The sequence below is a fragment of the Haliotis rufescens genome, unplaced genomic scaffold (genome assembly GCF_023055435.1).
Source record: "Haliotis rufescens isolate VD_foot unplaced genomic scaffold, xgHalRufe1.0.p SCAF_16, whole genome shotgun sequence".
Classification (NCBI taxonomy): Eukaryota; Metazoa; Mollusca; class Gastropoda; order Lepetellida; family Haliotidae; genus Haliotis; species Haliotis rufescens.
Genome location: NW_025963846.1, coordinates 20,373,571 through 20,390,786, shown reverse-complemented (window position 1 = coordinate 20,390,786; position 17,216 = coordinate 20,373,571). Strand labels below are relative to the sequence as shown.

At 42.2% G+C, this 17,216-nt stretch overlaps 1 protein-coding gene across 1 annotated transcript in view; it reads left to right on the top strand.

Moving 5' to 3' along the window:
* Positions 1–16,927, top strand: part of LOC124121969 — a 44,776-nt gene extending 27,849 nt beyond the window's left edge. The window contains exons 14-18 of the mRNA XM_046485107.2: positions 1,224–1,649; positions 5,110–5,240; positions 11,429–11,506; positions 13,574–13,708; positions 14,794–16,927. Of these exons, the coding sequence (XP_046341063.2) occupies positions 1,224–1,649; positions 5,110–5,240; positions 11,429–11,506; positions 13,574–13,708; positions 14,794–14,928 (905 nt within the window). The 3' untranslated portion in view covers positions 14,929–16,927. The remainder of the gene's footprint in view (positions 1–1,223; positions 1,650–5,109; positions 5,241–11,428; positions 11,507–13,573; positions 13,709–14,793) is intronic.
* Positions 16,928–17,216: the final 289 nt, after the last annotated feature.

Genomic DNA, 17,216 nt, shown 5'->3' with positions numbered 1-17,216 from the left:
GCGACGTTTTCGATGTTGATTCTTACACCGTTATCAAGCTGAAGTGACTACGACCAAGCACAGGAGTCCGTATCTAAAAATAGACGCCCTCATGCCTCAAAAATAGACGCCCTTCGGGCTCGCGTGTGGAGATGGTCATGAATATGCATGAGGGCGTCTATTTTTAGATACGGACTCCTGTGGACCAAGTGATGAGAGGTATATGTCCATGATATGTTGTGATAAGCAGCAGATTAAAAAAATTGAATATAAGGTGGTGAGTGAGTGAGTGAGTTGGGTTTAACGCTGCTCTTAACAGTATTCCAGTCATATTACAGCGTGTCAGCTTAATGTGGGAGGAAAGCCCGAAGTGATGCAGGTCTCAGACATTTACCGACGAGCACGGGTATGGTGCTGACAAACCTAGAAACATAATCGGGGCGAACCTTGATAACTATATAAAGAGGGTAATGGATAACAAAAAGTACACAGATAAACTGGATAAAACCAGATGTACAGTAAGAATAACATATGGTTCACGGGTGATGAGACCAGATATACAGTGAGGATTAAAAACAGGCTGATTGGATACTAATTGAAAGGTCTATTGCTTAATTAGATCTTCCTAGGCTGTCGGGTTGTAATACCCTTGATCTCTGTTGATCAAAGGTTTGTAATCAACGGTTCTATGGCTTCTGAGAGTTTTCTGTTTGTTGTTATCCATAAAGTTGTAAGATTTTGTTATTCACTCACCAACTTCTAGATTTTATTATTCACTCACCAACTTCTAGTGGCGAGGTGAGGTGAAATGGGGTTTAACGTCGCGTCCAAGATTATTGCACTTATATAGCGACGTGCATGCACATGTGTGTGTGTGGCTGCTTGTACTAGTCCGGACTGATGCCGATTTATACTGCTAGCACACTGAGATACCATGCCAAAGTATACTGATTCCGAGCTGACCAGTCCTTGTTTTAGCCCCTTAATGCCGAGCGCCAGACAGGGTAACAACAAGTACCATCTTTTAACGTCTTTTGGTCTGAGGCGCCCGGGGATTTGCTGTCCGGGCGGACGCTCTACCAACTTCTAGAAGGCCAATCAAACACCTTACTTGTACTTCCGATTTCTGTTAAAAAAAGTGAATGTCTTGACGTATCGAGTGAGAAAACATCATATTTCAAAAAGTTCCAGGATCCCCCTCCCTGCGCCAAATATTAAATAGTCGGTCACCATTTATCCTTCAGGGTCGCTGTATCTGTCCGAGAAGCAAAAACAGGAACGAGAGTTCAAGCTGCAGCAGTGGCGGAAGTCGATCCTGCACGAGCTCCACGTGCCGCTACGTCAGTCAGTAGATAACGAAACAGATGACCATGACAACGGGACGCCACGGGAACTTCGTTCTTCGACCTCGGTAGAGGCGCTTGATATAAACACTTCCACGTTTTTTGACTCGAAGGTTTGGCAATTTGGGAAGCCTAGATACGGGAAAGGGGCCGGGTTTTCAATAATCCATTTACCGAATATCAAATCGGAGAAGCTACTCGGAAGTGTTAACACAAACTGCGAAGAAAGTGAAAGACAGCGGCTTCGGCGCATGCGGATGAGAAACAACTTCTGCAGACCACGGAGTCTCAATATCCCAGATGAAAATAGTGTGACGTCATCAAGTGGTAGGTATCACAAGGAAGTCTGAGTCATCGTGACATGGTGTGTCAAAAATTTCGAAAATATTTACGAAATTGCTCGAATTTAAAAACATGAGTAAGATAGACATACAACGTCTGCATGTGTTACGTCACACGTTCCATGTGGGTATTCAATATACAGTGAATCCTACGGCCTTGAGATAAGACTAGGGCACTTAACAACCTATGCTATTCTTAACGACTTAATGGATCGTGACCAGGCTCCGAGACTTGGTTGATGGCGTGACAAGATGTTCATGCTATCGACCACCGGTTTGTTTGGCTCAGTGTATTCAATTCAATTCTTTATTTCTGTAATTCAGTCCAGTGGCCCAATTACAAGAATAATATACTCACCGCCGAAAAAACCGCCAACTATATAAAAATATAGAGAAGCATGTACGTTAAGAATAGCTGTTTCCAGTGTGTACTAATAAATGACAAAACTAACAATCAGTCAAGTGTTACCACAGAGTGTCTTTATTCTTATCACGCGCGTGATTTCCAAACTTTACGCGCTTATCCTGCACGAGAGAAATTGTTCATCTCAAGTCATGGATCTATGACGTCACAGGTGATGCGTTCATGAGCGTCGGTTCACACAACATACCAATACGTGCATCAAACCAATCATTTATCTCTGGAATATGAGTAATTCTTCATATATTAACCGACATGTATGGTATTCGCGTTTCTTTTTGTCGATGAGTATATATCACTGAATTATCTGGACACACATGGGTTACACGAAGTGGATCGTTTCTACTTTCGTGTTTGGGTGATGGGTGATGTGAAAAGGGGTACGTCGCGTTAAGATTATTGCACACAGTTCTATAAAATTCTATGCAACACCCTCATTTTTGATCAGATACCATTAAAAATCCCCTAGTTTCGTAAAACTGATATCTGTCGAGAACAAGATAAGTTTGCTGGATTGGTTCCAGCGTCCGGAAGCTAAGTGAACCAGCGATGCACGTGAACAATGGCAGGTGACAACCTGTGACGTCATCCATTATCACGTGACACATGACGTCAACAATGCTGTATAAGAACACGTATGTAACTATGAAATATCGTCATCACGTTTGTTTCGAAATGCGGATCACTTGAAGTATTTTACATGGCCGTCGAGACATGTACAAGACGATGTAACACCGCACGGTATAGCCGTATTGGGTTATATTTGATGTCCGCGTGTTTCGAACATATTTTACATGTTTTACAAGGTGGTCGAGGCTTGTTTTAAAGAATCGGTATGGTGGAGCAGTGTTGTCATATATCGGCACTCCGCTTGTTTCGAACCTCGGATAACTCGACGAATATAAGATTTTTTTACCGTGTTTTCATCGTTATTCCCCTTCTGTCAACGGGCTGTGGAGTAGACTTGTTGTTAAAGACGAAAACCCGGGTTCGAATTCCCACATGGGTACAGTGTGTGCTATCCATTTCTAGTGTCCCCCGCCGTGATGTTGCTCACTCACTCACTCACTCACTCGCACACTCACTCACTCACCCACTCACTCACTCACTCGCACACTCGCTCGCTCACTCACTCACTCGCACACTCAATCACTCACTCATGTATCGACAGCGTTATACACGTGACAACGTGCAATTAAATGTTAACAATGACTCGCGCATTTAGAACAATGAATAACTCGACATATTTTTAACGGTCCTCGTCATTTCGAGTTAATTAGACTGCCATTCGTTCATCGACAGCTAACGGCGTTATTCATGTGACTCACAGTCAAACATCCACAACGTCAAGGTCATCGCGGTGACATAATGAACACGACCAAGGTCGTCTTTTCACGAATATATATGTTTATTTACCGTTGATTAACTGTTTTCAAACATGTACAGTTATTTCAATCACAAAGCCTGAAAGTATCGACTGCCTTTAAAAGCTGCATTCATTAAAACTGACAGATCGTTTAAAGCTGCAAGATTATATTTGCACAGATGATGATTCTATTACGTTATATCTATTTTTGCCGCTTCTAGACGAGAAATGTTTCTGTGGGGGAATTCTTATTGTCTATGTTTTTTTACGTAGAGGTGAATGTCCGAGTAACTCTCCATTCCTTAAAAATAATGGAGCAGAGGCCCCGCAGCGGCCGAGGCCAATTATTTTTAAGGAATGGAGAGTTACGAGGATATTCCCCTACTTAAAACTCATCCCTACTTTTACACTTTGACAAAATATTCTGTAGTTGAAAATATTTGAAAAGTTCAAATGCTGCTTCAAGATAATGTACGGTTGACAAGCAACTCTCCATTCTTGAAAAATAATGGCGCGTTCAAATAATAGAATGACGTCACAGATGTGTTTTAATAATACACATTCACATTTATTAATTAACCATCAATCTTGACCGCATCCATTTTGTGAGTACACATATCACAAGCTGGTCAAAGTGATATCTCGTATAACGTTCATGGTTTCCAGTTGGTTTTGCCCTGTGAAGGCTTGATGACGTGTAGAGAAATATCTTGTCGCGACCCCGATGTATCTGCCTCAGCCGATAACTGTGTTATGATTGCCTTTCTATATAATGTAACATATCATAGGGCGGTCGGGTAGCCTAGTGGTTAAAGCGTTCGCTCGTCACGCCGAAGACCCGGGTTCGATTCCCGACATGGGTACAATGTGTGAAGCCCATTTCTGGTGTCCCCCGCCGTGATATTACTGGAATATTGCTAAAAGCGGCGTAAAACCATACTCACTCACTCACTCAATAGAGGCTAAGAAATGACATACAGTAAACTACGGTTGTAACGAAATCAAGGGGAGTTCTAATTATAGTTCGTTATAACCGTAGTTGGTAATAAGCATGTATACAGCAAGTTGCCGGGACCAAAAAGGTCAGTTCGTTATATCCGTCAGTTGGTTATAAGCGTGTTCGTTATAAACGTAGTTTCTTGGCTCTTGTTGCCCTCGTCGAAAAGACTTAATCGAGTAAGGGGCGGTAGAAATATTTTTGTGACATGTAGACACCAATGCCTGAAGCTGTTGGAATATTTCTAGACATAAGGGGAAAGTTGACTAATGGAAATCCCTCTTTGTCATACAGCCTTGTGGATATTTATTGTTACTCTATATTTTGAATATGTTTGCATAGATCTAAATATGAAAAATATCATGTGGTTTCTCTGTTCTCTCTTATTTCTAGTTAAGGAGGGTAACGCTGTAGAAGTGTATTGGTTATATGAACATTATAGAACGATATCAGAGCGATATACCTGAAACTTAAGTTTAGTATCTTGGCCAAATTCCCGTGTTTTTAAAAGTTCCAATCCGAGCTGAAATTCCGATTCATATGCATGAAGAAACAGACCAGCAAAGAGGGAAGTACAATTGGCGCCCAAGGGGATGCCTACCTCTTACCTAAATGTTCTATTCCCAAATTCTACATATATGTAATCAAAGAAACTGTTACAGGCAAGCGGGTTTTTGATGATGTCACGAACCCTCGCCGACAGAGCGTCGTTGAGAGAGAACGCGAGATGATGGGATTCGCCCAGCACGTGCGGACAATCAGCGAGGACCTAGATGCTGGCATCAAACGGAAGGTGAGGGGTGGATTTGTGAGGTCGTCAGTGAGCATCTTGATGCTTGGGACGGAAGGTGAGGGGTGGATTTGTCAGGTCGTCAGTGAGCACCTGGATGCTTGGGATAGAAGTTGAGGGGTGGATTTGTGAGGTCGTCAGTGAGCGCCTGGATGTTGGGTACAGAAGGTGAGGGGTGGATTTGTGAGGTCGTCAGTGAGCATCTTGATGCTTGAGACGGAAGGTGAGGGGTGGATTTGTCAGGTCGTCAGTGAGCACCTGTATACTTGGGATAGAAGTTGAGGGGTGGATTTGTCAGGTCGTCAGTGAGCGCCTGGATGCTTGGGATGTTAGGTGAAGGGTGGATTTAAGAGGTCGTCAGTGAGCACCTGTATACTTGGGATAGAAGTTGAAGGGTGGATTTGTGAGGTCGTCAGCGAGCGCCTGGATGCTGGGTACAGAAGGTGAGGGGTGGATTTAAAAGGTCGTCAGTGAGCGCTTGGATGCTGGGTACAGAAGTTGAGGGGTGGATTTGTGAGGTCGTCAGCGAGCGCCTGGATGCTGGGTACAGAAGGTGAGGGGTGGATTTAAGGGGTCGTCAGTGAGCACCTGGATGCTGGGTACAGAAGTTGAGGGGTGGATTTGTGAGGTAGATACCTTTTGAAGAATGTCTCATGATCAGTGTGTGAGAGGGTTTGGTTTAACGCCGCCTCGTAAAATATTTAAGTTATATCACTGCACTTACCACTTCGATTAAACCCACGAGCCAGGGTATGATGCTGGACTATAGCCAGGGCGAATGTTGAATTCTTATCCACGACCATAGGTTTCTGGCATGCCTTAAGGACGCGACTCTGTTCAGCGAATCGCAGCGCCTTGGGCCACCCTTACCTCCCACGATCAGTGAGTCAGCGTATTATATATACATAAGTTAAAAAAAGATGTTTAATTTTTTACTTTGATGACGTATCTTGCGAATATCGGCGATCACGATCTCGAAATACTATCGACCTTCACAAACCGACGCCAGCTGTGCTGCTTATGGTACTGTCATGCAAAGATCAATCGACATAATTTTACCACGGAGTCACAACATATTGCTCACAAATTAATCTATTGTTAAAGTAAGCTGTTGTTAACAAACATAGAAATAACGCCGAGGCACGCTGGTGACGTTGTATTGCAGCACGTGCAACCAATCAAAACATCCCGCGATGCCACGTGACCGCATATCTTTACTCGCCATCTGTGAAATATCAATAGCTCAAGCTAGAACGAAGATCGATTCACTTTGTAATCGATACGTGATAATGATATCAAAACATAACAATTCAAAAAGATGTCCATCCATATTTACAAATTGTTCTCATGAAGTGGCGATAATGTTTATATTGTATGAAATTTAACAATTTTCGACCAGAACGTCATACGATTTAATGTGCACTTTGTATGTGATAAGAAAATTGCTTTGCGCACAAGATAACAAAATGTGTCTCACGGAGATACAGGCCACACAGACCGCAGTTTATGCATGATGAAATGGTGTTAAGAAGAAGTGTAAGGTTTGAAATAGTCTCCTGGTTTATAATGATAATTTTGTAATGTTTGATGAATCTTTGAAATTATTCTCATTCTCGTGCTTTTGTTTGGAGCTACAGTTGCAAAACCATATATGTTTTAAATTAAAACTATGGGCCTAAATATTTCTTCTCTCTAAAATCACCCGCAGCAATGTAATGTTTTTGGCAGACATTTTTTATCAATAGTCTGAAGCAATTTACATGAAATCCCAGACCCTAGTCCCAGCCTGAATATCAAATGATCGGTCAGTTATTCAAATTACAGTAAACACCGTTTATAACGAACTGGTGGATATAACGAACTTTTTTTTGTCCCGGCCATTTGCTGTATATATGCTGTATATATGCTTATAACGAACTACGGTATAAATGAAATAATAATTGTGGTCCATTTGAGTTCGTTTATAACCGAAGGTTGTAAATAAGCTTTAAATTATTTAAATAACTATGTCATTTGACATCACCGAGCAATATCTTTAACTCGTACATTTATCATATCCGTAATAATATCCCAACATTCAAAAGAAAACGCGCATGATATTGCGTAATACAGATTTGAACACTTAGAATCAGAATTGTAGTGAGTGAGTATGGTTTTATGCCGCTTTTAGCAATATTCCAGCAATATCACTGCGGGGGACACCGGAAATGGGCTTCAAACATTGTACCCATGTCGGGAATCGAACCCGGGTCTTCGGCGAGACGAGCGAACGCTTTAACCACTAGGCTACCCGACCGCCCCTCGTAATACAGATTAGAACACTTAGAATCAGAATTGTAGTGAGTGAGTATGGTTTTATACCGCTTTTAGCAATATTCCAGCAATATCACGGCTTTAACCACTGGGCTCCCCGACCGCCCCCTCAGAATTGTAGATTTAGCAATAAGTGTTAATAACAGGGATTAACCTGGGCATATCATTATCGAGTCCAGGGAACTCTTAGTTATATTTTCCCGGTCCATGGTACGAACATGGGTGTCCAAGGTTGGTAGCATGTCCCACTTCGCTTGATTTCCAATAATGTTATAAACGTATTGCACATGCTCAGAAGCCTTTAACCTACAGGACCCCGTTCCACAAAACATTCGTAGCACTACGCCAATCGTAAGTCTATGTTAAGGAATAGGAGTTACAGTCACCTTAGCGCCACGGCTGTCGTAAGTCTATGTTAAAGTATGGGAGTTACGGTCACCTTAGCGCTACGACTGTCGTAAGTCTATGTTAAAGTATAGGAATTACGATCATCTAAGCGCTACCTACGACTGTCGTAAGTCTACGTTAAAGTATAGTAGTTATTTAAACCTTAGCGCTACGGCAGTTGTAAGTCTATGTTAAAGAATAGGAGTTACGGTCACCTTAGCGCCACGACTGTCGTAAGTCTATGTTAAAGTATAGGAGTTACGGTCACCTTTGCGCCACGACTGTCGTAAGTCTATGTTAAAGTATAGGAGTTACGATCATCTTAGCGCTACGACTTTCGTAAGTCTATGTTAAAGTATAGGAGTTACGATCACCTTAGCGCTACGACTGTCGTAAGTCTATGTTAAAGTATAGGAGTTACGATCATCTTAGCGCTACGACTGTCGTAAGTCTATGTTAAAGTATAGGAGTTACGATCATCTTAGCGCTACGACTGTCGTAAGTCTATGTTAAAGTATAGGAGTTACGATCATCTTAGCGCTACGACTGTCGTAAGTCTATGTTAAGGAATAGGAGTTACGGTCACCTTTGCGCCACGACTGTCGTAAGTCTATGTTAAAGTATAGGAGTTACGATCATGTTAGCGCTACGACTGTCGTAAGTCTATGTTAAAGTATAGGAGTTACGATCACCTGAGCGCCACGACTGTCGTAAGTCTATGTTAAAGTATAGGAGTTACGATCATGTTAGCGCTACGACTGTCGTAAGTCTATGTTAAAGTATAGGAGTTACGATCATCTTAGCGCTACGACTGTCGTAAGTCTATGTTAAAGTATAGGAGTTACGATCATCTTAGCGCTACGACTGTCGTAAGTCTATGTTAAAGTATAGGAGTTACGATCATCTTAGCGCTACGACTGTCGTAAGTCTATGTTAAAGTATAGGAGTTACGATCATCTAAGCGCTACCTACGACTGTCGTAAGTCTACGTTAAAGTATAGTAGTTATTTAAACCTTAGCGCTACGGCAGTTGTAAGTCTATGTTAACGAATAGGAGTTACAGTCACCTTAGCGCTACGACTGTCGTAAGTTTATGTTAAAGTATAGGAGTTACGATCACCTAAGCGCTACGACTGTCGTAAGTCTATGTTAAAGTATAGGAGTTACTAAAACCTTAGCGCTACGGTAGTTGTAAGTCTATGTTAAAGAATAGGAGTTACGATCACCTGAGCGCTACGACTGTCGTAAGTCTGTGTTAAAGTATGGGAGTTACTATCACCTTAGCGCTACGGCTGTCGTAAGTCTATGTTAAAGTATAGGAGTTACTAAAACCTTAGCGCTACGGTAGTTGTAAGTCTGTGTTAAAGTATGGGAGTTACGATCACCTGAGCGCTACGACTGACGTAGGTCTATGTTAAAGTATGGGAGTTACGATCACATCAGCGCCATGATCACTCTGTGGAATGGGGTCCTGGGCCCACTTGAACAAAGCGATCTTAGCGCTACAACTATTGTAAGCCTATGTTAAAGTATGGGAGTTACGATCATCTTAGCGCTAAGATCGCTTTGTGCAAGTGGGCCCTGGTGCGGATTTCAAGGCTTGGTTTAAGAAAATCAACCACTGATACTTCAACTTCGAGAGAACTTCGAACTGGAACAGAAATATCAGTTTAATCTAAAATTTTGTAAAATACTTCCATTGGAGTATGAACTTACACTATATGAAGGTTCATACAAAGTGAACGTCAATTCTTATTAAAGAAATTCGTCACTATTTTCGACCTGGAAGGATGTAGATCTACAGACAATTGTATTAAGTGCGCGTGACTACTTGTTTACACCGACATACAACAAGCTGTGTCGCGGAATGAAGTAGTTCTTTAAAAAGAGAGGTGACGTGAGCATATGTATGCTCAGCATGCTCTACAGGAACATCTTTTGTAGTTTGTTTACGACAAATGTATCAAAAACATATCATCTTGGATGAGAAAGGTCTTACCTCAGTTAGTCGGTCACAATGACTGCGCGTCGTAATACATTTACATCAAGGACAAAACGCCAAAATGGCCAACCCGATAAACGTGACGGGAGAGATTTCAAGTTGTTATTGAACCTTCGGCATTAAATTGGCCGATCATTGGAAGAAGATTATAAAGATGTGTCAAATATGTACTAAGGTAAATGCATAGATTGCTGTGGACTGACACTGTCAGTCTAGACACGGATCGAGTCGATACTACGGTAGCTTGGATATGCATTTCTTCGTTTTGTTTACTTGGATGGGTCGTAGCTTAAACGCTGAGTTCAAGATGAAAGCGTCTAAATGATCAACGCGTCTGTATGTATTCGTGCCAGGGAATTCTCGGGGGTTCCCCTAGGATTGTGTAAGTAGTCCGTCAGTGTTTACGTCATTTCAAGAATACGGCCTCGTGAAAGACGCATGAACGTCAAATTGCGTCGTTCACTTGTGAACTTCAATTTTGCAGTATATCGTGTAAACATTAAAAAATGTAAAAACTTGACCTATCGCTCGGATAAACTATTGTGTGCATGATCTTATTGATATTGTTAGGTTTTGTGTATGTTGCATTTGCCTCTGTAATCATCTGTTACATACTTTCAGTTCTGTTTTTGTACACCCTTTAGTGTATACGTTTGTATGACGCGAGCGCGATGGTATTGCTCTGTTAAGTACACATACAAATTGTGATATCAATCGTTTTGCGACATGCCTATTGTTTAAGTTGTTTATGATTATATCATTTGTTATAAATCCTTAATATACCAACATATTTATTCACGTGACAAAAGTGTAACAATGATGATGATGATGATGATGATGATGATAAAGCTAAATATCAAACGAAACCATCGATCGCGATGTTAAATGTCTTTGCTTGCGATTATATTTAGCGCTGTTAGATACATTGTACATATTTCTATTTTCGACCAGCTTAGATTATTGATCATTCATGAACGTAAGGATTTAAAAGCCCTTCACATGATATACACGTCTCCCTGTTATTTTCTTAACGCTGTCAAGACCTCGAGAAAATCATTTTTGGGGGGTAAATGTAACATTATTACATTTGGCTTGTTGAAACTATTGTAGTCCATTGATGATGCGCCAGATTCCGTACACCAAGATCAGTGTGCACTCAAATAGTTTTGATTCTCGGAGCCATGGGGAGTATACACTCGCTGTACAATGCATGTACAACGCCTTATCATGTCCCGTTGTGATTTGCAGTTTTAGTGCTCTTGTTATTATTATCTTTATAAGCAAACCACGACACTTACAATTCTGAAGGTAAAATATCTTTATTGAATCCTGTTTAATTGAGACACTGCAGCTTGAACCAAATCCGACTGGGGGACGATTGTGATTATCGATATAATATTTGCCATACATTGTATAATTATGCTTTTTAAAATATTAATTGTCGGGATGCCATATACCATGCTATACCATCCTTTATAACTCATTGTAGGATCCTGCTGACGTCACCCCAGCTGATCTCAATCCTGAATTCGTGAAAGTTCAAACTGTGACGAAAGGCCAAGTGTTTGTAAGTAGAGACTCTTCAACTTCAACAATACAAAACTGAGTTGTGTTTTCTTGGCGCAGAGTTGCGTCCCTTTGGGCGTGCCAGAAATTCATGATCGTGGGTTCGAATCTCAGTTGCCCCGATTATGTTTCAAGGTTTGTCAGCACCATATTCTTGCTTCTAGGTTTCACCAAGGATAAACGTCCGAAACCCGCATCACACCAGGCGGCCCGTCCACATGACGCGCCGTGATATAGAACTGGAATACTGTTCAAAGCAGCGTTAAACCCAACTCACTCACTCACTGTAGTGTGTGCTGTGTGGTGTAATCAGTGGGATAGCCCAGTGGATAAGAAAGTGGATTGGTCTAGCAAGCTATGACATGCTTCAACTGGCATATGACCGCCTCCGTGGTCTAGTGGTAGAGCGTCCGCCCGGAGAGCGGGAGGTCCGGGGTTCGATCCCCGGCCGCGTCATACAAAAAGACGTTAAAAGATGGTACTTGTTGTTACCCTGTCTGGCGCTCGGCATTAAGGGGCTGAAACAAGGACTGGTCGGCTCAGAGTCAGTATACTGTGTCTGAGTGGGGTACTCATGTTAAACTGCGGCATGGTATCTCAGTGAGCTAGGACTATAAATCGGCATCAGTCCGGACTAGTACAAGCAGCCACACACACACGGGCATGCATGTCGCTATAGAAGTGCAATAATCTTGGACGCGACGTAAAACCCAATTTCACCTCACCACCTCAACTGGCATATTACGGTCCATATGAATGTGCTTTCATAGACTCAAATCTTAAAAAACCCAACTAGATTTGTATTAGTGGTTCTTATCCCAGATTCACCCTTGTAATGATGCTTGCTTGCTCAGCACCGTACATGTGCTGGTGGCTGCCTAGGACCTGCATCGCTTCGGGCTTTCCTCCAACATTGGTTGGTTGGATTGTTGTTTAACGCTGCACTCAGCAATATTCCAGCTATATGACGGCGGTCTGCAAATAATCGAGTCTAGACCAGACAATCCAGTGATTAATTAATTTTTATTTTAAAAAAAATCTTTATTCACATTCAATCCAGTGATTAAGATCATGAGCATCGACCCACGCAATTGGGATCGATGACATGCATCAGCCAAGTCAGCGAGCCTGACCACCCGATCCCGTTAGTCGCCTCTTACGGCAAGCATAGTCGCCTTTTACAGCAAGCATGGGTTTCTGAAGACCTATTCTACCCCGGATTCTCCCACATTGAGCTGACAAACCTTCATATAACTGAAACCCGTTCAGATCCCGGGATAGAATAGGTCTTCAGCAACAATGCTTGCGGCAAGAGGCGCCCATGCTTGTCGTAAGAGGCGACAAACGGGATCGGGTGGTTAGGCCCGTTGGCTTGGTTGATGTACATGTATGTCATCGTATCCCAACAGCGTAAAACTCATCTCACATGATGGAGCTATGTGATGTGAGGTGAGGTGAGGTGAGGTGAGGTGAGGTGAAATTGGGTTTAACGTCGCGTCCAAGATTATTGCACTTATTAGCAGTGTGTGTATGGCTGCTTGTACTAGTCCGGACTGATGCCGATTTATAGTCCTAGCTCACTGAGATACCATGCCGCAGTTTAACATGAATACCCCACTCAGACACAGTATACTGACTCCGAGGCGACCAGTTCTTGTCTTAGCCCCCTAATGCCGAGCGCCAGACAGGTTAACAACAAGTACCATCTTTTAACGTCTTTTGGTATGACGCGGCCGGGGATCGAACCCCGGACCTTCCGCTCTCCGGGCGGACGCTCTACCACTAGACCACGGAGGCGGTGATAGGGCTATGTATAATGATGCACGCTTCCAAGCACCTGTATAAGTTGTGGTATAACTTCATAACCCTTAGGGAGGTGAAATGGTCCAGTGGTTAAAGCGTTGGCTAGATACGCCGAAAACCTGGGTTCGAATCCCCGGATGGTACAATGTGTGAAGCACATCCTGTTGTCACCTCCGTGGTGTGGATGGAATAAGGCTGAATGCGGCGTAAACTCACTTATAACCCATGTACGTTAATCATTCACGTGACATTGACTCTATCTCAGGGCTTGGCGGACCTACTCCTGGGACAACAGACAAGTTTCTGTGTGGTCAGCAATGGCGCCGATTGTCTGCTTATCAACAAACAACTCTACATGGATCACGTGACTGATGATCTCGCGCGGAAAACGAGTCAACAGGTACTTTATACTTCCTTCCTCAAATAAACCTGACTGTGTGGAGAGGACTGCGTCGTCATTAACATTAAAATTACATATTTTCACTCGTTCAATAAGGATTTATGTGAAGGTGTTCATTCAGTCTGTGAGTGAGCTGTGTTGCAGAGAAGCTGTGATCAGTGAGTGAGTGAGTTGGGTTTAACGCCGCTTTGAACAGTATTCTCGTTTTACCACGGCATGGTTGGGAGAGTGAGTCAGTGAATGAGTATGTTGGGTTTAAAGCCGCTTTGAACATTTTCCAGTTATATCATGGCGTGTCAACATCATGTGGGAAGAAAGCCCAAAGTGATGCAGATCTTAGACGTTTACCACTTTGGTGAACCCACGAGCACGGGTATGGTGCTGACAAACCTAGAAATATAATCAGGGAGAACCGGTATTCGATCCCACAATCATAGGTTTCTCGCGTGCCCAAGGGACGCCTGAAATGGGATTCACGTGTACCTATGTCTGAAATCGAACCGGATTCCGAGCGTGACCCCAAGGCTACCCCACCGCCAATACTTGAAGGATGATAAGTGAGATAGATTTGGGCCTATATCTCTAGTTATGAAAATGATCGGCCAGTCATGGGATGCATTTCATCATGGCTTTTTGCGGCGCGTTCGGCCAATGAAAAACAATAGTTGATGTTTAATAAGTCAAATTATGTTTTATTTTTTAACCACAAATGCTCTTTAATTTGAATGCAATACACTACAGTCCAGTATATATGTACAAGACCCGTGAAAATCCTGGTTGGAATTGGTCTTCAGCGACCCATGCTTGTCATAAGAGGCGGGTGGTCAGGATCGCTGACATGGCTGATGCATGTCATCGTATCCCATTTGAGTAGATCGATGTTCGTGATATCAATAACTCGACTGTCTGGTCCAGACTCGATTATTTACAGACCGCCGTCATATTTGAATATTGCTGAGTGTGGCGTAAAAAACAAACAAACATATGTCAAATGTATTGTTAATGATATTTTGTAGTATTGAAGACAAACATTGAAAATGTATTTTTTGAAGTGCTTGAAGACAGTCATGAGCTGCGTGTTTCAGCTGTGTCCCTATCCAAGCGAAGAAACCCTGCAGAGGAGTCTTCAGACCAGCGTGGACTGGAGTGCCTACAGGGAGGTAACTCTCGCCAACACACTCAAACTCGTTAAGGAGAGAAAAACAGGCAGCGTGGCATGAGATCACAAGGTCGAATCCCAAATGCACGTCCACATCGGTTGCTTGTAGTTTATCTTTGATGTACAAAGTGAAAACGTGTCGTGGTAAAGTTGACTGATATCAATACTTAGTGAGTGAGTGAGTGAGTATGGTTTTACGCCGCTTTTAGCAATATTCCAGCAATATCACGGCGGGGGACACCAGAAATGGGCTTCACACATTGTACCCATGTCGGGAATCGAACCCGGGTCTTCGGCGGGACGAGCGAACGCTTTAACCACTAGGCTACCCGACCGCCCCGATATCAATACTTAAGTCAAATAATATCCGATCACTGTATATTAGTAAATAGTTCCTTAGAATCCGGAGTAAGTTTTTTCAATCCCTTCACGCAAAGTGGACTGGATAATTCTTGCTCCTCTAAAAGAACGCCTTCCAGATTAACACGATTCCAGGTAAAAGAACCATGCGTTGTCAATGACTACATAATAAATGTACAGTGATTCCGTGGCATTTGATTGGTTTTACCATTCAATCTTGTTTGCGTTTCCATAAAACCGAAAAACAGGCCACGCCCGCTAACGGACTAACGGACTAATCTTTGACTGGTTGATAAAGGAATGGGCGGGGCTTGTGGTAATTGCGCTGAACAACGTCACTGATTTTTGTGTGTTGATGATTAAATTAGTAGTCTGTGATGTCTTCACCGCTGACGTATGTATACTCAACTACAAAAGAAACGCACATGCCGGATAAGTGTGAAGGGTTATATCTTGGAAACTACATGTATATGAGCTGGAAAGATATTATTTGTAGGTGATTAAAGCTAAAATATTGCATTTAACAAATCTATTAGTAACGACCAAAATTGATCATGCTAAAGTAATAAACATTAATTTTGCGTTTCTTTGAGTAATGCGTTTCTTTAGCAGTTGGGTATATTTGTAAGAATTGACTTCAATATGTTTATGGAATTATAAACGTAAAAGCCGGCATTTACACTTTGCGTAAATACCTCCAAGAATGCAGAAGACGTGTTGAAGTCGGTTCCTAAACATCGCCTTCTCTACCAGTAGTCTAGTGGTTAAAACGTTCGCTCGTCACGGAAACATCCTGGTTCGATTTCCCATATTGGTAATATATGTCAAGCCCATTTCTCCCGCCATTGATGGAATGATTACATAAATACCGTCCCTACTGAGATGGTTCGAAGTTCGGATTAACAAGGTCCTGTCTGACGAGGTTCCACTCATATACAAGTCATAAAGGTTGAACCAGGAGGTGTATATCCCTAAATGAGTATCTCTGTATTTATACTATGTATTTGCATTGCCTTCAAATGTGTGCAGGTCGATATGCAACAATACAAGTAGAGATTGCATCGAAGTCAAGTGATACGTGGTGAGCCGTGTAACGTCAGCGAGTGCAACACTGCCACTGTTACATTAATCAGTATTTCTGTGTATGCCTCGTTTCATACCGCTGAAAAGCGCTCATTCGTCACCACTCGCCCCTTTCCGTGACCTGCAAGAAGGCATGTCCCGGAATAACACGAGTTGGTCACGAATGATAAGCGCTACGTCGAATGTAACTCAGATACTTTAACAGAGACTGACGAGAGCCGTAGCGCTAAGCTCTGGTGCCCTGGTGCTCTGGTGCTCTGGTGCTCTGATGCCCTGGTGCCCTGGTGCCCTGGTGCCCTGGTGCAACTAATATTCCTGCAATCACACGGCCCGAAATATGGCCACACTTTATATTTTATGGTTTGGGTTTTCTTTGCTAACCCATTAGTTTGGATCGGTCGAAATGAAGTAATAATTGTGATGTAGGATCTTTACTAGTTATACATTAACATTGCATATAATTACGTTTGTTGGTGAAGGCTGTTTGCAGTGATAAGAGACTGTCTATAATGTAAATTAAAATATATTGATAAATTATTGTTTTAGAAGTTAGTTATTGTTTGATTTTGTAATTTATTAATTTCTCTTATCCATTAAAGACGGTATAACAATTAAAATGAATTATGGTTTTATTTTATCATACTTTGGGATTTTGTTTTTTATTTCGGTTGTTGAATAAAAATGATATATAATAATATATATAAATGGTGCCACCTAAATGTACCAGATTGTAGTTGAAAGGACGTTGAATTAACCAGGTGCTCCTGTGAATATATTCCCTCGTCGCCAGCTGGGAACTGATAAACTGATGGACCGACGTTGAACCCCAAGTCTTCTGTAGTTTCTAATATTTTAAATATTGCTATGTAAACAGAACCAGCTGTAAACACACATCATGCCATAACT